The following is a 24,176-nucleotide window of genomic DNA, read 5'->3' as shown; positions in this document are numbered from 1 at the left end:
GGGTTGGCACTTGCGCTCCTTTGCTTTTGTAGCCATGCACATTGCTCTTCATTTGGGTTGTGAGATGCCTTGGGGGTGGAGCACGACTCCTCATAGGTTAATTTGATTGTTCTAGGCTAATTGATGAACGGGAGAATCCTTGCCTGCTCTTTTCCCCTACTGCGTATACAGTCGTTTTTTTTCTATTTAAATTAGCCAAAGTAGTGGTTCTCAAGGATTTTTTTTTTTAAAATGGACAGTTATGGAATAATAAAGACACTGAGGGGTGTAGCAGTTGGTCCTTTGGTCTAATGTTGGTCGTGATGGGGATACTGGACAAAACAGGTGTCAAGTAAAGCATATGATTTGTAATACAGATAATTCAAGCTATATAAACGCACCTATTTCATTACAATACCATATATGTTTATTACTGTTTGAAATGATTCAAGAGCCTTCAATCGATTCATCATGTACACATTTAACACCAAACGTTTTCTTTTCTCAAAGGGATAGTTTTCTGAAAAATAAAGGATACAAGGGTCAACATGAAATCCGCCACTATTATTTGTTCAATAGAAGATCAGAATCAAATAAAATGTAAGCATTAATTTTAACAATTAACTCATTGTCTGCAATTGACAGGGATAAAAGGCCAATCCAATTCGAGTGGGGGGTTGGCAGCGATTGAATGATCCTTTAGGCATGATGATGTACTACCAGATTTCCAGGTTAAAATGGATCTCATTCCTATAGTAACTGTTAAGGGAATTATATGGTATTCAAATGTATATACTTATATTTACAGTACTGAAAATGTTAGATTTGGATCAATTTACAATTGTCACATTGAAACTTCAGCTAATTTAGGCGTTTACCATTATCTACAGTTTAGGATGAGAGATGCAGCTTTTGACAGAATTTAAGGTTAATTTGTGGCCCATATTCAATTATATTGAATCATTTTAATAATAAAACAGGACGGCGAGCTGGAAAAAGCCCACAGGCCATAGTTTGGACATCTGTGACCTAAAGAAATGACATTTATGACAATTTGAAATATTTCAGACAAACCACTTTTAACAAAGTGGCTTGAAAACGGTTAAGACATGTTTTCAGTTCAGCTCATCTTATTCCCAATCCGGTCACTTATCTCAAGGCGCTTTTGTACTTAAATTCACTCACTCACTTCTTCATCTTCTCTTCAACCTCTACTTTTGGCTCTTTCACATGAAGCAAAAGTGAGCATGTTCCGTGATGGTTTGATGAAGATGACTTATGACAAAAGTGGCTTGTAGCACGGGCCACGTGAGCGAAACCCTGATATTGGCGGCCCGTCAAGCGTCTAAGCAGACTGGAAGTTGATGAGAAAGCGATGCCACTCGGCCAGAACAAGTGTCTCACTTGTGCCCGACGAGGTAAAACTGCTGATACAAGCCGTCTCTCAATTGCCTAAAGGGCCTCCTTTGTCAGCCCATCGGCTCGCGAGGCTCTACAAAGCGTTGTGTGAGAAGAGAGAGAGAGGCTAGGGGAAAAAAAAGTGTCATTGCTCTCTAACGGTATGCTTGCAGAGTGTGTGTCGGCTTTGATGGAGCTGCCCACTGTGCACGTTAGCCGCAATTATAAAAGAGCTAAAAGCTACAAGCGTGCCTCTTAAGAGTAATTTTCTTTTTCTCTGCCTCTTTTCGACACACACATTTTCAAGTGGATAAGAATACTTATATTTCATGCAGTAATTAAGACTCTTAATGCAACAGTAATAAAATTGGACTTTTTTTCTGTAGACCTCAGGCTTCCCATAGTAGTTGTAAAGCCTCTCATCTCATTTTCTCAATAGAGTTGTGGGGGGGGGGGTGCTGGAGCCAATCTCAGCTGAATCTGGGCCAGAGGAGGGGGACAACCTGAATCAATACCCAGCCGATCGCAGGGCACAAGGAGACGGACAACCATACCTAGGGGCAATTTATTTAGAGTGTCAAAGCAGCCTACCATGCTTGTTTTGGAATGTGGGAGAAAACCGGAGTACCCGGAGAAAACCCATGTAGGCCCTGGGAGTACATGCAAACTCAACACAGGTGGACCTGACCTAGATTTGATCCCAGGACTGCCAGTCTTTTATTTTTAAATGTCTTGAATATTGTCAATGTTTTAAACAAATTTAAACACTCACATAATATTGGTTGCTGTTTTTTAAGCGTGTGCCTGACAAATTACTGTCTGGGATTGAACATATCTCATAATAACAAGCATTTATGTGCTACTACAGGCTGAAGCATTTCCCCTAGTTTCAAATTAAAACAATAAGGATCAAAGCGCCTTAGAAAATCTCTACCAATTCTATTTTGATCAGTCCTTAAATCACGGAGCAATACCTCAAAATGTCACCACATCCATAAAAAGCCTTGAAAAAATCTTATAGTGTTTTGGCAGATAACTCAACAATAGAGTGCACATCTGTCTCCTGACACGTGTCTGTTTACAAGAGCGAATCCAGCATGGCGTGCACGTCATCTTCATCCTCATCCTCATCACCATCGCTTCTCTTGTGTGTCTGACTGCAAAAATCTCACCCTATTCTTACGAGTAATCCACCGTGAGCGCTTGGCGGAATTCAGCGAAGGAAGTTTGCACATTTTTCCCATCCCTGCTTGTGCCGGCACACGACACTGACAGGAGGCATGACCATCTCAGTCCTGCTGCCCACCATGATTCAGTAACAGTAGGCAACAGTGGCAAAGACTGGAAGGACTTTTGACACTGAATAGGAGTGACGAGGCAGCAGTGCAAGCAGATGTCTCTCTTGTTCGCTCTCATTCGCTCCCTCTTTTTTTTTTGCACTGGCTTTGGAAGAAGCTGCATCCTTGACCTTGTCATGGCTAATTTTAGGGCAGGGCTTATCGCAGCACCAATGTTTATATCCCCCATTACACACACTGTCATTATCGGAGGGACTCGTTTGTAATTACGGCTGCGCTTGACGTGCAGCTGTGCAAATCCAAGACGTTGCAGAGGCATTGTCTCCTGCCGGGTCACTTTTTTTTGCTATGGGCAATGTAGGCAACTGCCTGAGGTGCAATCTATTTGGGGGAGAATGAGAGAAGTCCCCCAATTTTAAAAATATTTTTAGGAGAACTTATTATCCCTCATTTCCATGTCAAGTAAGTGGCGTAGACCGTCTGTTCCATCGTGGAGTTTGCAGAGGGGACATTCAGGGATCACTAAACATTCATCTTAAAATGGGGCAATACATTTTTTTTAAAATTACTGTAGCCAGTTTTTTAATAATGATTAAGTTAATGATTCCGCATCACAGAAGGTCTGAAAAGTCAAGTCTTTCAGTTTAATCCAATCATCCATGACACAATTTAATACATTAAGTGGAGAAATGCCATCCAAAACATTTGCTAGAGAAAACACTAAGTTTAGATTATGTAAATTATTTTTAAATATTTAAATGTTTTTGTTGGTGGACTTGCCCTTGAGTGTATTTACTCGAGACAGCATTCCAAACATGATCTATTTTAGTGTTCAGATGCATTTATGGTGTGTGTAAAAGTGCATGGTGAAAGTACTAAAGACACTCCTGATATAAGAAATATAACATTAGCCCATCCCATAAAGAAGGTATTTATGTCAAATCTGATGTCCTCATTGGACATTATTCTATTTCAGGGGTGGGGAAACTGGTCCTTGAGGGCTGCTGTAGGTGCAAGTTTTTGTTCCAACCAATCCAAGCACAGACACTTTGACCAATGAGGTTTCTGCTGAAACAAGAATCACCTGACTGCAATCCACTGATTGCCCTTCTATGTTGGAAAACTTGCACCCACTGCAGCCCTTTCTGGAAAAGTTTGCTCACCCTTATTCTATTAGGTAAAGTACTTCTTAAAAATATATTCTTGCACTTTATTTTATTTTCACCAAACCTGAAGTAGCTTCTACCTGTTTATCACTATCATCTGAAGCTTTTTTTCAAGACATTTTGCCTTTTCTAAGCATGTAAACTGGAAAAGTGCCTGGATTAAGGAAGTAGGATTTTTTTTATGGACAGTTGCACACAAGCGTACACAAAAACCTAATTGAGTACATACAAAGGCCACTATTTTATTGAATAAATCAAACCTGTTCAAATACTGCACCCTAAAGCAATATGTGGTGCTTAGATGGCTTGTACCATATGATTATCTCTGTTTACAGTTTTTATTTTGCGTTCAGTACCATGATTTCATTGCCCATTTGTCCCTTTACAGCAAGATGTTGGGTGCACATGTGATTTTGAACAGGAAGTATCCAACCATTATTGGATGTCCTCCGAGGAGTTATTGATCGCATTAGATGTTTTTTTTTTCCTTCATGTGAAACACAACAGTGCTATTGCAATGTAAAAGCCTCACTGCACTCAAGTTATTGATTCATGCTCAGTGCTTGCAATATATCATCCTGCGTGTAGGAAAATAAATACACTACTAGAATGCCGTTTGAAGGCAAAAGACTTCTGGCAAGTGAACAATTTTACTAAATTGCAAACATCATAGACCACCTGCAACTTCTTTAAATCAATTAAGCTACTAACGACAGTACAAACAGTCAAATGTATTCAAAAGATTGTGTAACGCCAGTAAAAAAAAAATCAGGGATTTTGAAAATCATCTCAAAAACAGTTTTATTAAAACCTACAAAACCTATTAGTGTAAGATGTGCACATTTAGGCAGACCAACATATAGTATCTCTTGGATTCTCAGTCCAAAAACAACAAAAAGTACGCCCAAAATAAGTAATATAAGCCTACAAATTATAGTGTAACAATATTACATGGCTATATGGGTCAATATATCGATTGCATAAGTACACCTCTTCATTTACTTTCATGCAAAGTAGATATGTCAATGAGTATCACTTTTCACATAAAGGGAATTTTTACAGTGAACTGTACATACAATAATTAAAAGCATAAACATGTACATCAGAATAACAGAAAAGGAAAAGCACATTACAATAAATTTATAATGTGAAAGGTTTTGCTGACGTGTAGTTCAAACAATGAATAAGTGGTCTGTAAAGGGGAAGGAAGCGGGGGTCTTGCAGTTGGGTGTATGTTTGTATTCTAGTCTCAGTTCCTGAGTGGGATACGTGGGATTGTGTAATGGTTTTAAAAATGAATGAGTGACTAAATACCCCAGACATATAAAAGCTACCTTGTTTGTCATTTTTAGCATTGGAATATTTTTTTTAGGATTTAGGGATATATAAAAAAACTTGATTTACCTTTAGAGATTCATTCTATGAGGGTCTACACGCTGCCTGTTTGAGCCATTAATATAAAAACTTGAAAAAGATGAATGGCTGCAATTGCATTTTAATGAGAAGAATGAATGAATGTTGAATAATGCCTTAATCACCACCTCTTATTTTTCCATTAGGCGGATTTGACGGGTATCAAATGGCGCTGCTACAACTTCCGTGGCAGCGGCGAGTACGGCCCAGTGATCTCCGCGCCCGCCCAGGATGACCCAGTATTGCGAAGCTTCATGCGCTGCGTGCAAGCCAACCTGCTGTGCGTGTGGCGCCGCAAGATCAAGCCCGACGCCAAGGAGCTCTGGATTTTCTGGTGGGGCGATGAGCCCAATCTGTCGGACGTCATCCATCATGAACTGGAAGGTGAGTGTTATTTACACGACACAGCTTGCTTGATTGTTTTAACATTTTTGGGGGGTTTTGTGTTGCGATCCAAAGTTTGAGTTATGAGTAAGTTTTGGATGTATTGGTTGTTCAGTTAGGGAATTAAAAAGGAGCAGTTAAGTGCGTCATACACTTAAATGGGTTGCCAGAACTAATGATTTATTGGATACTATGTCCTTGATTTTGGCCAAGGGTCACTGTTACTAAGACTAACATGCTGGTTGCTAGGAACAGGTGAATGATTGTTGGAAAATATTTTTAAGTCTGTTTTATCCTCATTTTGGAAGTTTAGCAAATTAGTTTATATGACAATGGAAGGTGGAATTGTACTTTTTTTGATTATGAGAAACTCACTTTTGAAAAGATGGTCACTTTGGCTCATTTTGGTGTTTATGGTCACATTTTTGTCTTTTTTATAAGAAGTATATTTACACTTTTGTATTGTTTGTTTGTTAGGTTCTCTCGTTTTTTCTGTCACTTCCACTATGAAAATACAAACAGCCATTAAAGTCGTGGATATTTTGGAGTGTTTAATCGGCGTACAATACACTTAAGATATGAGACAGGAGAATTTGCAAATTTCAGACAGGCAGACCAGAGCCAAGGATTGTACCCTTGGCCTCAGTACTGTAAGCCTTTGGAATTACCAGTCATCCACCTTGCTCCACTGTAGTTCAGATTCGTTTCCCTTGCTCGGTAGTATGTTGTATTTTTAGGATGATAAGTCACATCTGAGTTTAAGTCACACCAGCCAAAGAATACACAATTAAAAGGAAAAAATATATACAAGTTGCACTGCGGTGTGCATTCTTTTTTAAATGATTATAAATCAACAACAAACACACATTAAAGTAATAGTAAAATGGATTACAATAGTTGCAATAGGCACCAGTTAGGGAACTATAACCTAAAAATAAACACACTTCATAACAGGCTGACGGTGGTAAGAGAGAGAGAGAAAAAAAACGCATCAATTGCAAGCCGCAGCCAGACTATGAAAAAGGCGCGACTTACAGTCTGGAAAATACGGTAATTGAATATCATTGAAATTGGAGTGGTAACATAAAGTGTTTGCTTTTTTCCCGTGCTATTTAATGCACACTGATGGCACTAATGTGCTCTTGTTTTTGAAAACACAATAGGTGTTAGCTCCCGAGTTCTCACCAACCTTTGTCCTGTTTGTTTAAGACATGCTTGAGCTTTGTGTGTACAAGTCCTTTATTTGAGACTCTTTTAGCACATCTCCATAATGTGTTTGCCTTGCAACTCAAGTGCTTATATGCTTCTTGGGTACTATTGCTATGAAGAAACAGACTATACGTATGTACGAGAACCACACCGAGCTATCATTGCACTTGGGATGCTGCTACTGTCAGCACTATTGCCCCTATTTATAGAAACATTTGCATTATCTCGCCGCGCACGTGTGTCGAAATCCAACATATCGACTAAGCCTCGGGAAGACAGAGCGCGGGGGAGGCGAAAGAGGGATTATATTATTTTGCTTCTGCTTTCATTAGAACAAGAGAAGAGGGGGAAAAAAAGATGGAAGAGTAGATGCAGAGGTTGTCGCGATTGGGAGAATTGACCATGAAAAGAGCTTTGAAGTCACTGCATGCGGATGCTTGACAGATGTCAGCTAAAGCCCTTTGTTCCAGCATGTGTAATACAGCGAGGTCCTTTGTACGTTGATATTGTTGTTCCAGAGACACCACTGCCAACACACGGTCCCTAGTCGTCTAATAGTCTGTTGGAAGTGCGAAGGATGAAGAAATCAACTCAGCGTGGTGCTCATGCGCAAATTAGGCTTTCATGGGAGAATTCTTTGCTTTGCTCCTTCGAATGTACACTATGTACTACTTGTAAAATGCAACTGGGAGCTCATGCTGAAATGCATTGAGGTTAAATAAATTAGATAATCCTTTAATACTATGTAAATCAGAAATGAAGCATTACCAATTGGCATTTACCAAGGACTAGTAAGACCAGATCTAAAAGGGGGAAAAAAAACATGAGGTTGTAAATCACCAATCCCATGACGACATGATACAATATCAATACTTAGGACAACAACCTGATTTTTGACGATAAGCCTGCCACAATTCAACTGAAAAGCCTTCAATTGATTTAATACGATATTATGGACCCAATCAGTTATATTGCATCTTAAGCAATAAAAAGATAAAGCAATTTCCAGATTTTTTTTCTTATTAACAAAACTGCTATCAAAGAGATAATGATTTTTATTATTTTGATTGGCTCATACCTGCTTGATCATGTAGGGCACGGGTAATCAAACTTTTTTGAAAATCCTAAAACTGCAAAATCTTTCTGTGAACCCGCTCAGCAAATGCGCTATTGTGAAGAAGTGCCGAGTAGCCATGGAGTTAAACGTTGAGAGCTTCGCTATTGTTTGAAGGTGATCAATGTCTTGACTGGTGCTCAAGTCTAAATAAACAGTGCCTTTGAGATAGTGCCAGTACTGCGAGTAGCCAGGATGGAGTATCACACCCTCTGGCTTGCTCCAACTCCTTGATATTGTCTTTGCTTCAATAGCAATTCTTTAAGGACTGTTTTCTTTACACTAAGTAGTGTCTTTAAATTGGATGCCCTGAATTTTAATGGATGAGTAACAAAGAAAAGCATCAAAAGGTATGGATTGAAGGCTGAGTCATCATGTTGCCCAGCATACCTGCAGAAAGAGCGACATATTTTTAATGCTAGTCATAAACATGAATGAACTCACACAGAAGTTTTTTTAAATGACGTTGCTCTTTTAAAATGCTGATGGGATAGGTTCACTCCTTTTTTTTAATCCCTACTACTGTTTAAAAACGGATGTCTTGTAATGTCAAGACCTAACTTTGACAAGGTTAGGCTACTTATTTTGTTTCAAGGGTTCAATCCCTGGTCCAGACTTTCCAGGTTTGAGTTTGACCGTGAATGGCTCTCTGTCTCCTTGTGCACTGCGATTGGCTGGCCACTAATTCAGGGTATCCCTGCCTGGTGCCCAAAATCAGGCTCCAGCACCCCCGTGACTCTTGTGAGGATAAGGAGAACAGGAAATGAATGAATGATTGTTTAGTGGAATATTTTTGTATATAAGAGTTGAATCTTCTGCTCAACACAAGCACTTTTATTCAGCTGCAAGGTCGCAGAGAACCCAGCATATTTTTTTTAGTTTATTGTGCAACGTCATCAAAGTGTACACGCACGCACAAACGTGTGTGTGCAGGTAATGAGATGATTCATCATCAGGATGAATATTTCATCAAAATAGGAGAGATATGTTATCTATTATCCATCTATTTCAATAACTGTCTCATTGTAATAGTTCAGCTGTGGTCCAATGAGATCTTTTAAGCATTTAAATGCAATTGATCTGACATGGGACACGCTAATCGGCATTGCATATGCCATTTTGTGCCATTATTCAGCTAATGGGTAACAACCAAACCTAATTGCGGATGGAATACAAGTTATTAAAAAACTATGAATGAAATTTAGCATAGAAGCAGAGCTTCAATTTCAACAACAATGCTATACTTGAATATAGAACGATAAAACCGAACGCAAATAAGGATTCAATTTAAATCTCTTAGGTTAGATAAGATTAACATACAATACTAAAATAAGCACTATTCCTAACATATTTTTTAATTGAAGGTAAATGCAAATGTGTTATAGAAAAAAAAGGGAAATATAACAGAGCTAGTCTACTGAACTGGATTTTTAAAAAAATGATAAAAAATAAATTCATCCCTAAAGGCACAATCCACAGCAGATGCTGATTTATCTTTAAAAAATTGTACCAAATATTGATCTACATTCACTCTCTTATGTGTAATGACCAAGTATCCATTTATTTCTGTCCACACAATAAATGTGGGATGTGTAGTCCAAAAAAGTAAACCAGCTAATCTAAATCACAGCAAGATGCCAAATAAAGACGTTCGTTAATTTGCTGTTGTAAGGCAGAACAGATGCGGCATTTATAGACACTGTACACTCACACTCAAACACACACACACACACACACCATACACACAATGGCAATGGCACCTGTCCACCTAATAGCAGTATCACATCCTCAGATTGGTGGTGCATGAAGTGTTTTGCTTGAAGTGCAGCGAAGTAGCAGTTGTTGAGGGACCAAATGCCTATGCAAGTTTTAACCTCTTTGCTTAATGGTGGTCCGGACGAATGTTAATGTGTCTACCCTTTTCCCACAGCTGAGAGGGCCATAGAATAGACTTTAGTAGCTGCTTGGAAATCGTAATTTTATGTCGTTGCTGTGTGCATAATAGCAGCGGCTTTGCAGCATGCATCGCTGTACTCAAGTTTACTGAGAAGCAATGAGAAATGCAAAGATTACTTTTTTTGTTGGTGTGGGGTTTAATTAAGTACAATGCCTAAATTGATTTTTCAGGAATTAGAACTCAATTTAAGTGCTTATTTTCTAGTGATTTGAACTATATATTTTTTTAAGGTTTGTGTAAATGCATGGATTAAAGATCTTTGTTCCTATACTTACACAGATTTTTGTTGGAATTAGTACTTAATTCATTCATGCATCTCCATCGGGAATTGATCTCGCACCTGTAATTTATACTGCTGTGCATCATTTAGCTGTGTGCGACTTATACTCAGGTGTGACATGATATTTTCGTGTTTAAGCAAATTCATCAAGTCCAGATCTTTGTTTCTGTACATAGAATGGATTTACACTGGGTTTAGAATATAAGTTGAGTATTTCTTTTTCTGGTGCCTTTTACTATAATTTTGTATTTCGTATTTGAGTGAAATTTTATGACTTTTACCAACATGACTCCTTTTACTCTCCTGGTGCGTTTCCTCACTTGTGGAGTATACCTCTTTCCTCCCAATGCACAATTTCCGTTAGCAGGCATTTAAGGTTATGACTTGCATTAAATTGGTGAATATGAATTTGTTGTAAGGCATTAGAGATTAAGGGCAAAGGGACCCACAGGTCATTTAAAAAATAAGGAACTGGAATAAAAAGTGAGTCAATGAAAATGAGCTTTTCAGGGGGTTGTTTTAAAAGAGAAATAGCCATTATTATTCATTGCAAAAAAAGCCTGCTCCTGAGAATACACGTCTATATGCCTTGTGTGAGGTGGAAAGGGTATTTACTGATAAAAATGTAATAAAGGATCCTTTTCTTGTGAATTTAGCAGGATTTAGTACAAAATGATGTTAGCAGACTGCTGGCACATTTGGGGGGGATTACTTGAAAAAGCTTATGAATAATATGGTACCTTGAGATAAGAGTTCAATATATTCTGTTGCCATGCTCGCAATTAAAAGTAAAACTCAAACCATCTATTTTTATTGAAATGAATGGTAATGCTTTTATTGTTTTGGAATTGACTAACTATGGCATGTGTTGCAAAAGGTTATCATTATGAAGTCTGTGTATTGAAGTGTTGTTTAGAAGGTCTTATTTTGGGGGATTCTAGGCATAGTTTACAAAGGCATATACTTCTGGAGTTAAGCATATTTGTGGCATATCATTTCTGGCTGTCTAAATCAGTACATTTCATTTATGAGGGAGTCTGGTGTGCTTACAGAGTTCAGATTATGGGTTTAGCTTGGCTTGTACTATATATTTATGTTACATTAGAGTAGAATTTTTGTATTAAGGTATTCTGTGCAATGTGTATCTGGGTAGGTTATCATTTTTTTTTCTTGGGTATTTTTTTTATTGTGACAATGAAAATAAAGCTGCAGATAATTAGATTTACAAACATCACATTGACATACCCGCGAGGCTCATCGCAATTGTTTATTTTCCACTCGTAGTTGACAATTACCGTAAAATTGATCCATTGAACATGATAAGCAAATTTGTATGGTATATTTTGACAGCAAATTACTCAAGTTATCCAAATACTATCAATTTCATAATTAGTAATGGTGTATTGACTAAATCTTTTTATTCCAGCTATAGACACAATGAATATAGAATGCAATAGACAATGTGTTTTGAGTGAATATAACTGATACAATAGACTACCTTTCCACAGATTTTTTTTCAGGTTTTGCATTTCGAAACTTGATTTTCTCATTTTTGTATCTAGAACAAAACCTTATCATTTATTATATTTTATTAGTGTTTATTTTTAATATCTTGTATTTAGAGACATTTGAAAGTAGGGCAACACTGTGTGGTCTCAATTTCAGAGCAAAATCTGCATTTTCTTTATAATATCTCACTAGCTTCTTTGTTTAGAAGGTTTGCTTTGATTAAAAGGAAGAAAAAAAATCTAGCCCATATCCATAACACCTCCCGAGCTGTTTTTTTTTTTTGTGTCAACAAGTTTTCCTTGGCATCCGTTCTTTCCTGTGACGGCTGCCTCTTCCAGTCTTACCACCCTCAACTCTTCATCCTCTCATTCCCTCTTCTTTTCAGTCTTTGTTTTGCTTATTTTGCTCGTCTATCTTGTTTTTGGCTCTTCTCCGTGTGATGTTAGCGTGCTTGGCAAATAAAAGGTGGGGGTGGTGTTTGGGTTGGAGGGGTATTCGAGTGCCAATCAATGCCTGCTCCTCTTTGGTCCCATCGGATTTGTCTAAGGAACAGCTCTCACCGGAGCTCAACTTAACCAGACGGAGTGAATAATTTCCCCTTTCATTTTTTTTTTCTTTCTGAAGTCTGGAACTAGGTCGTCGCCTGCCTCAATAGGGACAAGACCTACTCAAAACCTGTAGCGGTAGTAAGACACTTGGAAAAGAGAAGAAAAGGGTGAAAATGAGGAATGTTGACTCGTTCGTTTCTATAGCTGGTAAATGAATGCGTGAGTCATGAGTAAAATCGACCCCTCCTCCCCCTAAAAATGAGGAAAAAAAAACATGGGCAAGGAGAGGGGTGGAGGGGGAGTGACATAGGGAGGAAGAGATATATATGTAAATAGATGAAATAGAAGAGAAAGAGGAGGTGTGTTTCCAAAAAGAAGAAAAGACTGGTTGAGGAATGGGGAGGCAACATCTGGGATTTGTCTTGAGGCCTATCAAATGCAATAGACTGCGAGTCCTGTTCCTGGTTTATTTTGGGTAACGTCACACTTGTAATGTGTGACCACTTTGTTCATCTCTAAACAGCAAATGTTCAGTCAAGGTATAGGAAGCGAGAATTTTTTTCTCGTGGTGGAGGTACTGTTGGTGGAATGTGTATAAGAAAAATAGCCTGAGTTGTGTTGGATTTCCTTTCCTCCTTTTGTATCTGTGCATTTTGGCTGCCAGGGCGTGGTCTGTGACCTCTTGACCCTCGACCTTGGATATGTGTGACGAGATGTAAGGGTGGAGTTTCCCAGCTGTGTGCAGAAAGGGGGCGGGTAGTAGAGAGGAAACATATATTTTCCTCTCCCTTCTTTTTTTATTTAAAAGAAAACAGACAGAAAGACTGCTTTGTGTATGTGTGATCTGTATTGTGAGGGTGGGGGATAGAGCCACTCAAAGTGGGACAAAAATAGTGTTGAAGAAGTAAACAGACGGAGAATTTTTTTTTTTTTTAAGATATTACAGTGCGGAGGAAATTTCCATGTGTAGCACTATGTAGTAGACGAGACTCCCAAGTTGATAGGCGAGGGAAAAGTGCAACAGAGGCTGTGGAGTAATGAAGAACTTAGAGGGGATGAGAACAACAGTTCAAATGTTTTCTCTGGGCTTGTGTGGACTTTCTTTGGGTACTTTGGTTTCCTCCCACGTCCCAAAAACATGCACGGTAGGCTGGTAGGATAGTCTAAATTGCTCCTAGGTATGGATGTGAGCGTGGTTGGTTATCCGTCTCCTTGTGCCCTGCGATTGGCTGGCCACCAGTCCAGTGTGTGTCCGCCTGGTGCACATAGTTGGCAAAAATGTTTTGCTGTTAATAAATGGGGATGTATTTATTTTTTTCTAACCGTATGGTTGCAAAAAACCCTCTGGTTCCCGGAGGATGATGTATGATGATGGAATGAGTTCAGTTTTAGAAAATTAATATCTCTTACACAATTTCTACAAAAAATAAGAGTTTATATGTATGGGCATGTTTTGGAAGAGGATTAGAGATGGAGTGTAAAGTCAGAATTCTGAAATCAAAGTCAAAATTATGAGAAAGTCATAATCCTGAAAATAAAGGGTCGGATTTCTGATATTATTCTTAGAATTCTGACTTTATTCTCACACACTGTGGATTATTCAACACAATTTACTCGGGAATAGGGATATGTTTTGATGAAAGATGAAAACATTAGTTTGTTAAATAAACATTAACAGCTCTATTTAGCTAAAAAAAGGAGCTTTTAACTGCTGATATTTAACCACTGCATACAGTTGAATTTCCTATAATCCTTTTGTAAGTAATTCCCAAGCAAAGCCATGAATTAAAAGTCAGCAGAGAAAATTAAAGATCTTGCTGCTATTAACGCTGCTTGAGGTTATCATTCCAATCCACGGAAAAGCATTCACCCTCCATTAACTGATGCCCAAAGTAATTGAAAAATAACAACTCATAACAAAACATTCACATTTATTCCAAACAAATTCATTTTGTTGATGTTTTATTGTTAAAGAAGCTTGCAACATGTACGACTGTCGACTTGTTTTTTGTTTGAACGACAGAATAAAAATGTTGTTATGGCCAAATTATATATTTTCTAGTAAATACCATGAGCCGAACCATGCATGCCTTTATGGTTTTGATGAGATAACAGTCGTGAGCTTTCCTCCTGGTGTTTGAGGACATTATATCAGCAGTTTGTGTGGCCTTTCAGACCGCATCAAGCGACTACTGCGGCCAAATTGATTTTCTCCCCTGGCCCCTCTCTCTCTCTTTCTCTCTCCTTCTTTTTTTATCAGCTTAGAAAAGCTGATTTTGTTGCTGTAGCCACACAATCAATACTTTCAATGAAGCTGGTTTGCACTGGAATTGCATATTTTAACAAGTAGCATCTATCAATTAAAGCTGCCATGCTGAAATAGACATGTTTGTGCAAATGTAAAAATGTATTTGTAAAGGGTAGGTTTTACCACAGTTGTTTTGTTTGTATAGGAGTACAGTAGCTTGTTCTGTGATTGTGCAAAAACTTCATTAGTCATTTCTAGGGATGTCGCCAATCTTATGATGTGATTGGAAATCAGGCCTGTTTTGCACCGGTAAATTGTAATATAACATAAACAAATTTAAATGAACTTGGATTATGATGCAGACTCTCAAACATATATTTAATCTAACTTTACACTAAATTTACTTCTAATTTTTTTTACATTTTTATACCTTTCTTCTCCCTTGGCTGTTTGCCCCGCCTCCACCCTGACTTTCACTATTGATGCTTTTGTATTGCCTTCAAAATATTCCGAAAATGATGCACTCAAATGTCCTTACAATAAAATAATGCGCGACCACTTGCCAACGAGAATATATACTCCTCGTACTAGCGATCGCTACGCCATTCGAGTGATGCCCAGTGCTCGTAGATATCTGTTATACACGAAAGAGATGTGGCAAAAAAGACAGTGCGTTAAAATCATAAAAAGCCTCATGTCTTGGCCGAAAAATGTCTCGTATCTCGAGATAATTATTTGCTCGAAAATTTACTCGTGTCTCGAATTGCTCGTATGTCAAGGTACCACTGTATAACAATTAGGGAAGTCTGCGGTCCTATCACATGATCACCACGATTAAATAGTCAAATAACATAAACAAATATAGAATTATAAAAAAACTGTCAAGTTATCAGATCGGTACTCGGTATTGGCAGATCGTCTAAACCAGTGATCGGATCAAAGCTATATTTTTCCACAAACCGGTCATGCCGTGACTAATTGTGAATAATTGACACTGATCTCATCTAGTGCTTGATTTCTATTGCTGTCAAGGCTGAGTTGTGGAAAACTAAGAGGAATCAAAAGGTGCTACCCCCACACCACTACAAGTTTCCCTTATGTGTCAATAAAGATGAATGGAGGTGCCGCTTACGACTTATCTGGTCTGAGAACCGTGCCATCGGATCATAAGCGGTCCGTGTAGGCGCCGAGCGGATTCATCCCCTTCTTGAATGAAGTGCTTCTTGGTCCTTGCTAGGGAAAAAGCCAGGAGGGCCCTCCAGTTCGCCACTTTTTGTTCTTTTGGGGATAGTTTGTGGGTGGAGGAGAGGGTGAAAGAGACAGCTAAACTGTCAATCTCTCCACTCCCCCCTCTAGTGGCAGTTAGGGAGCCCTGTGGAGTCCCACTAAGCCTCTCAATAGCCACCCGGCCTCCCACCTTAAGCCTCATTCACTTCTAATGAGGTGCTCAAGTGTCTGCGTTTTACCATGAGGGTCAACTGCACAGAAATTATAGCTTTTATTTTGTTATTATTTCGGTTTTATTCATAAGCACCCATTTACTTGTGGCTCTTATTCACACAAACAGTGAAAGCAGCTGTGTTGAAATTCTCTTGCCTTCTCTGGAGGTTGGCTCATTCATTCAAATATTCATTCTTATTTATTGCAATTTCAGCATTTGTCTATCTGCTTTTTCTTATTATCAACTGTAGTCACCTGTTTTTTAATTATTATTTTTTTAAGTTAAGTTTTTGGGAGTTGTGCTGTGTTAGGGTTACTCGTCATGTTGATTTACTTAATAATGTTTTGATAGTCAGTTGCATAATTTATATGGCTATTTATTTATAGTTATTATTTTGTCTTTTGACCATGTGGTGGTTGGTATTCCATTAATGCTCAAGCTAAAGTTTTGACTTGCCATTTTTTTCAAGTAACCGGCCAGTATTGATCTGTTCTAAACCCTTTAGTCTATTTTTTCATTTATAGAACCCTCAAATTAAGCAGTTTTGCACTAAACCAGATCTGGACTATAAAATGTTGTAATGAAACACATAACAAACATAAAACAACTTACTTTGGTGCTGAATGATGTTTCAGAAATAAATGGATATAAGTGTACTTCTATATCCATTTTGATCAGCTTTGTAAAGTGATCACAATAATTGTGGATTGACTCTAATTGCGACCTGTGAATCGTGATATGAATCATATCGCCAGATATGAGGCAATACCCACTCGTAGTAGCTTATCTGTAAATAAGCCAAAATATAAATCCAAAATCTCGCTGGAGTACCACTTTTTTTTTTTAAGCGATGATGTGTTGGCTACCTAGGCCATAAAGAGGATATGCCAGACTTTCACTTTTTTACTGTAATTGTACATGATATTTAATAGCAACCTGACAATAAAAATTCACATAGAGCAAAGAGACACTTACACGCAGACTGAATTTAAGCGAGACAAAAGACGCTGTGTTTTTCGAGGAGTGGCAATATCATAAAAGTCAAGCATAAAATGTTGTGACTGTGAGTGTGATGCACATTGTTATAATCTCAATGGTGATAGAAAGCAGGCTCAGCAAATTTAGATAAAAAGAGTAAAGGCACCGTAAACAGTCCCGACGTGAATGGAATGGTACCTACTGTGGTTTGCTCGATGCCGTCATTAAAACACTGCAGAATTTATCTGTTTTTTTATGGTTTGAGCTGATATGCATTTGTATTTTAGGATGCAGAGTGGAAATTGGTCTTTAAGTACACTTGATCATCAAGCTGCTTGATGATAACAGTGGTGACTTACAAATGTAATTTGCTATCTGACCAAGCTTGTGACCTAACTCTATCTACACTTCTACTTACCAGACAGCATACATTTAGTTTTGTTTAGCTAGACAATAAACCTTCGTGAAGTAACTAATCATGCGGAAAACAACAACAACACCTTGCAATTAATTTCTTATAAGCAGGAGAAGATTTATGGATGAAGAGTAAATGGATTGCCGATACATACAACAACATTATATGCAGGACAGAGCAGCCTGAAATATATGATCATGTGAATTTACTACTATTTCTGTTTTTCAAGTTGTCGCTATAAATTAGGAGAAGTCATTAAATACATGATTTCGCTGTTGCGATATTGCCTCGAGATGATGTCATTATCTGATTTATGAGCATTTGAGATACTAAGCCTCACCCAACTGTCCTTTTCTTTGTTTATGAGTACAAATTTGAATTTCTCTTTGTATGGGAGCAATTAATGCAATTCAATTAACCTCATTAATGCACTTGGTGAATTAGTTAAACATTTAAATATGCGTTGCTTTGAAGTAAAAGTACAGTTAGTGAGCAAATGCAACAGACAAAGAAAAAACAAGCTAAATGAATGCATAAACATTTGCTATTAGTATGGATTGTCAGACAGTATGTGGATAATACAATACAGCAAGACTCAAATGCATATATTTAAATCTATGATTGAGATTAAGATAAATTATAAGTGTAAGACTATAGTAATATTGTTAAAGTCAATTTCTATAAAGAAAGCCTAATAGAGAGCTATTTTCTTTATTAAAAAGTGCAGAGATGGCTATAGTTACTCTTGTTCTGGTCAGAAAAGATTATTTGAGATACATATTTGGACACATGAACATGTCTACAAGAACAACAACAATAATTCAACCCTTAAGGCACCACTATTCATTTTAAGGGGCAAATTGACATGGAGCTGAAGGCTTTAAGGAACAATGTCACATTTTGTAAAATCACGATACTTTGAGAGTTTATTTGGGTGAATTCCACTTCTATTGATTCTCTCACTTCAACTGATATATATTATTTATTCAATCTCAGAGTTGTGGAATTCAAAAAGGCAGCCGTGATTTTTGTGCAGGCGCAAATGCGACCGAGATGATTTTCTAGACGATGTGGGGGGAAAAAGCAGCACAGACACCACGTCCCGTTCATTTATTTATTACTAGCGACTAATGGGAGAACACTTTTCATCCATGCCAAACATCAAAACGATTCACTGTGTGTTTCTGTGTGTATCGTGCACGTGTGTATAAAGCCACTGAAAGTGATTGTCAAATTATGAGGGAGTGAAATGGGGGGGAAAGACAGTGTCGGTGTTGTTCAAACGCTAACATAGAAACACAACAAAATAGAGTTGACATACATTTGGCATCATTTTTTTCCCCCGGCTGCTTCTCTTCAGCATTTTTAATTGCATCAGCGACTCTGCATTAATACAGAAAATAACTAGTTAATAATATATTTGAGCTGTCGACATGCTGTCACACTATCTCCCATGCTATCACTGACTGTGATACTTAATCAATTAAACAGTTTATTGCATGCAATCTGCTCTCTAACTACTGAGATGACTATCACTATTCATTTTTTTAATGTGTAAAAAGTCCAACATCCTGTATTTTATTTGAGCATGAAGCTCAGTGAATATTTGAGTAGTGCTAGTGAGGGGGGTTTTATGTTTGGATTTTGTGCTATTTTCAATTATTGATTTCCCCCTTTAGTGTACTGCTCCTCGGTTATGTAATTTTGCAGCTTTATTTACTGAAATGAAGACTACAACATGCTCTTGCTTATTGTGTCTCACAAAATCCCAATGCAATCTCAATTATTTCATTCATTTGTTATTATTACAGTTCATTTACGGAACCAAAACCTGAATTGGTTTTATTCAACATTTGTTATTTGGGGAATTTTGTCCCAGTTGATTGTTTCTAAATTTGCTTTGTGATGTTGTACTGCCAAGCATGCTTTTAAATGGGGATGGACCAATAGCAGGGAAGGATGGTTGGTACTTGAAAAGTTTGATTAAAGAGACAAAAAAAAGTGCAAACATAGTCAAGGGATCCAAAAAATACAAATGTCCTTGGACGCATACGTAATCTTGACGTATACGCAGCACTAAATAAACAAACAAAGCGTACTTAAATACATAGACATGGGTTAAGGAGACATGGAGAACAGGTGGGTGACAAACAAGGCAGCTGATAGGCTGAGATATGTAGGGAATGCGACAACAGGTGGAAATAATGGACAAACACAACAACAATTTACACAGAAAGGAAAAGCTAAAAGTAAATAAGGAACATAAAATCAACCGCAAAAGAACAGAAAGCTAACATTACTTTTGTCATCTAAAATTAGCAGATGACAAACATTTTTTTGTGCAGTAAATGTTTCATGTGAAGACTTATTTTGATTGCATGGCATAAAATGTCGTCAAAACAAATACACATAGTTGAAATACAAGTTACCATGAAATTGGATTGAGTGTTTTTCCTCAATAAAAACTGACCCTATTGTCATAAGAAGCAATATAAATAGAACACAGTATTGGTGTCATGTTTGTATGACTTTTTGTGTTATGATTTGTCATTACGACTCTGTTATTCTCTAAGCATTATTGAACATAGCATTTTTGATGATGAAGTTGGACATTACTTGTCACAGTTCCTTGATCTCGGATATAGTAATCATAAAATCTTCTGATGAATTGCAATCAGAAGCTCAATTTAACTATCTATATAGCTCTTTGACAATAATAGCTGCTCCAAATTGCTTAACAGACAAGTACTTGTGACATCAAACAAAAGCAATCAATCGTAGAATACATTCTAGCAAACAATAACTCCATTCCCATAGTCAGTGATGTTGGAAGTGTTATAATAAATTAAATGAACAATGTGATGTTTTCTACCATATTTTGAAATATTTTTGATCAATAAAATTATTGCAGGCGGCCCGGCAGATGAGTAGTTCGCGCATCCGCCTCACAGTTCTGGGGTACAGGGTTCAATCTCAAGTGGGTCCTTACTGTATGGAGTTTGCATGTTCTTTCTGGGGTTGCATGGATTTTCTCCAGGTACTCCTGTTTCCTCCCACATCCCCAAAACGTGCAGGATAGGCTGGTTGAACAATCTAAATTGCTCTTTGTGTGTGAATAGTTGTCCATCTCTGTGTACCCTGTGATTGGCTGGCCACCAAATCAGGGTGACCACTGCCTAGTGCCTGTAGTTCACTGGGATAGGGTACATCCCCAATGACCCTGGTTAGTTTAGGCGCGTGTGAAAATGAATGAATGAATGAATGAAAGTAATTGCTGTGTCCATCATCCTAAGCAAACCCACCTACTAGAAAACCGACTTAAAATCCAATAATTTTCCCCCCAAAAAGGAAAAAGAAAAAAAATATTATACTACTACCCTTTATAATCCAGTTTGACTCATCTATGATTAGTGGTTCTGCTTAAAGGGCCCAAACCTATTTTGTTGGAGCTTAACTTTATTTTACAGTAAAGCGCTCAAGACACATTAACATAAATAATATATAAATAAATAAAACTATTATTAAAAGTTTATGTGCCCTATATATGAAAATAAATTGTCTCATTAATGGTTTGCCTTATAGTCCCAAAAATGTGCTAAATTACAATGGATCATGTCCAACATACAGTATGGCCCCAAATTCAACATCTGCCCAGAAAGCTCCTACAAACTTTTTATTGTTTTTTCTTCTTCTTTCCTCTACACCCTGAGTCAAATTCCCCCATTGTTGAAGCCAAGAGAGGAAAGCAAAGGGCAGAAAAGTAACAAGGGGAAGTTGTATGAATGAACATAAAGCAAGCAAGCAAGAGAGAGAGAGAGTGAGGCTCCTCCGGGGGTGGGTGCCAGCTGCCCGCCTTTCCCCTCCACTTTGACCTCCGTCTTGCAGAGGTGGAGCTCTGCTGACTGAAACTTGACTCCGTCATGTCAAATGACTGACTCTCAGAAAAAAACAACACACCCAGGAACTTTTTCATTCTCATGACAAATTTTCCCTTTTAATCTTCATGCCCTCATACGTGTGCATGTACGTGTGTGTTTGCATTACATTTTAAACACATTTAGACAGCTTAAACCATTCCGCTGCCTTTTTTTGTTTATTTATTTATTTTCTTTGCCTTTCTTTTGCCTGACTCACCCTCACAACTATGCAAGCAACTCCAGCTCAGTCACCCTAATTGATTCCAGACTTCCCCCAGAAGCATTCACTCTGCATACGCATCCGACTGGAATCTGTGGTGTCTGATAGCTATGGAAAATTACTTGTACGTGGAGTATGTGTGCATTCATTTTTTCCAAATAACACCAGTACAGTATGTTATGCCAAGTAAAAACAGGACTTTTAAATATATTTATTTATATTTTGTGTAAAAAGCATTATTAATTTTTGGTATATCATTATCTTGAGAGCATAGTAGACTAAGTGATAATTGACTCTCAGTGTTTTCCTCTTGAAATAGAAGCAGAGAATGTTTTGAATAGGCTTGGAGGCACTAGTACATTTCCAGCCACTATCATTTGTTTCTTTGTAGTGGAACCAAAATATTTGTGGTTGGTTGTTATGGATCATTAAGATTTTCTGCCTTCTTCCAATTGAGTCGGTAAAATAACAAGTAAGGGCAATAGAGTAGGTACTGCATATTTAAAAATTAGCTGTTTGCATTTTCTGTAGTGCAGTCAATGGAGGTTAAGCTTAGTTAGTAATTATTATTAATTTTTTTTTTAGAAAATACAATGCTGTTTGAGTTTTTGTGTTTTACACAAAAAAATAATAATTTCCATGAATTTTGGAGTCCGCAACAAACTAACAACAATTTTCATTCATTTAATTTGGGAGGGAATATTTGAGATATGAGTGTGTCACAAGAAAAAATAATTTGTATCTCAAGACCATTGTAGGGTTTTTAGTTAAAAAATCCAACATAGTCGTGCTTCATGAATTTAGTATGCTCTGTGGTATGCTTGCGACTCAAAATTAAATAATATTTTCCCTATTACAATAATATATTATCATGTAGATGTTTATTGTCTTTGGTATTTTATTATACTGCATAAACACTTGAAATTAATACTTTTTTTACAATGCAACCTTGGGTGGTCATTTTCTTGCACATGCCTTATGCCTGGAGTAATATTATAAATACATATAGTGTACTCTACTGGGGGCTCTGCTTCTCTCTAAGCACGGCAGTAATATTAGTCATTCTTTGCAAATGTTAAAAGACATATGTTCTTAAACATTGGTGCATATATTCATTCTGTATTTGTTCTTGTGCAACCCAGAAAAAAAAATACATATTCCTATTTATGCCTCATTTCTTGTGAGGACACATTGACTCACCTTTTTTTTTAAAAAATACAATTAATCAGGTGAATAAATGTATGAAGCCATTAACACCTGTTGTTAGAATGAGTCATTCATAAATAGCCCGCCAACATTTTACGTGCTTGTGAATTACTTCATGAAGATGGAACAAGTTGTATTTTTTTATATAACACCTTATACTATGTGCTTGTTAATTAAGAGGTTACTTTTCAGTACAGAGCAGAGACCTATTGAAATCATGTATTGGATAGAATAATGCTGGATTCTACAGATCGTCTTTAACAATGCATTTAAAAACAGAAAACTCAATGATGGCTGCCTTTGTGAATGTGTGTGTGTAGCTGAGTATAAACACACGCACAACTCCTCAAACAATATTTACACACTGCTGGATAAATTGAACCTCATTAGAGTGTTGCTCTATTCTATCGACCTTACCTGGCCTTGTCATCATCCTCACACTTGAAGATTATGTGAGTAAAATAGGAAAACACCAGGAGCCACACAGAGGTGGGGGCAGACCAACTCTTGTCTAATGTGATTTTGGTCTACCAGTTTTACCTCCAATGGTGTCCAAAGTCTGGGGGTAGGTTATTAAATAACCATCACTTTAATTTCTTCATTTTTTTATAACAACCCACTTAACATTATACGTGTTACGTCATTCCTCAAAATCAGACTTTTTGTCACATTATTGATTTCAAAATCCTTAAAAAGTATTATTAAGTATTATTATACTATATGTCGCACCTGAGTAAAACTTGCACCAACCAAAGAATACACAAAGAAGAATAATCATTATAGTATTTTTCGCACTTGAGTATAAGACACAATTTTTTATTTGATCAAAAATCAAGAACAAACATACTTTAAAGTAACATTAGTTAAAATAGACACCAGGCTAAATAGGCATTTTTTAGCGGACAATCATACCCTTTGATAACATACCAGGCTGTCGCAGGCCTAGCCAAAGTACCCCAAAAAAATTGCGACTTATAGTCCGGAAAATATGGTAATTGGCTCATCACCTTCAGCAAAAGGCTTTTTTCAATTAGAATTTTCAAGCACAGAAATGAATTATATACCATTTTTCATGCTGTATATCTATGAAGAGATCACATTACTGTGGGTCCTCAAGTGCGATTGATCCAAAGCTGAAGTAGGAAACAGGATTTGGGGGAAAAAGAAGAATTGTACTGGGAGATGTGAAGTTGTATTGTTTTTTTGTACCTCGGCGATCAATAGAAGTTACGTTGGTTTGCATAGGTGTGTTTGGTGAGGGATTGTGCACCCTGTGGTGAGATATAAAGTGGTGGATGATATGGGAGTCCACAAAACTAAAATTGCAGAAACGGCACAGCGAATTGGTAAGAAAAGATATGAGTAAATGTGTTTTTTCTCTCCTATTTTCCACCCTATGATAATCAGTAAAAAAGCCAATATGACTTTAATCTAATTTGGACACTGTGCCTGATAATATGTGGGCCATTTACATTTTCCGTGGCGAACTGCAATGG

General features: G+C 37.4%; 1 protein-coding gene across 5 annotated transcripts in view; it reads left to right on the top strand.

Annotated features, from left to right (window-relative positions):
- LOC144210812 (mediator of RNA polymerase II transcription subunit 13-like) overlaps positions 1–24,176 on the top strand; it is a 77,182-nt gene that overhangs the window by 18,473 nt on the left and 34,533 nt on the right. For all 5 annotated transcript variants that reach the window (XM_077737718.1, XM_077737721.1, XM_077737720.1 and 2 more), the window contains one exon: positions 5,401–5,638. In XM_077737718.1, coding sequence (XP_077593844.1) covers positions 5,401–5,638 — 238 coding nt within the window. The remainder of the gene's footprint in view (positions 1–5,400; positions 5,639–24,176) is intronic.

This window comes from Stigmatopora nigra, chromosome 17 (assembly GCF_051989575.1).
Source record: "Stigmatopora nigra isolate UIUO_SnigA chromosome 17, RoL_Snig_1.1, whole genome shotgun sequence".
In the NCBI taxonomy this organism is placed as follows: Eukaryota; Metazoa; Chordata; class Actinopteri; order Syngnathiformes; family Syngnathidae; genus Stigmatopora; species Stigmatopora nigra.
The sequence above is the reverse complement of the archived record's forward strand: the minus strand, read 5'-3'. Positions and strand labels throughout refer to the sequence as shown.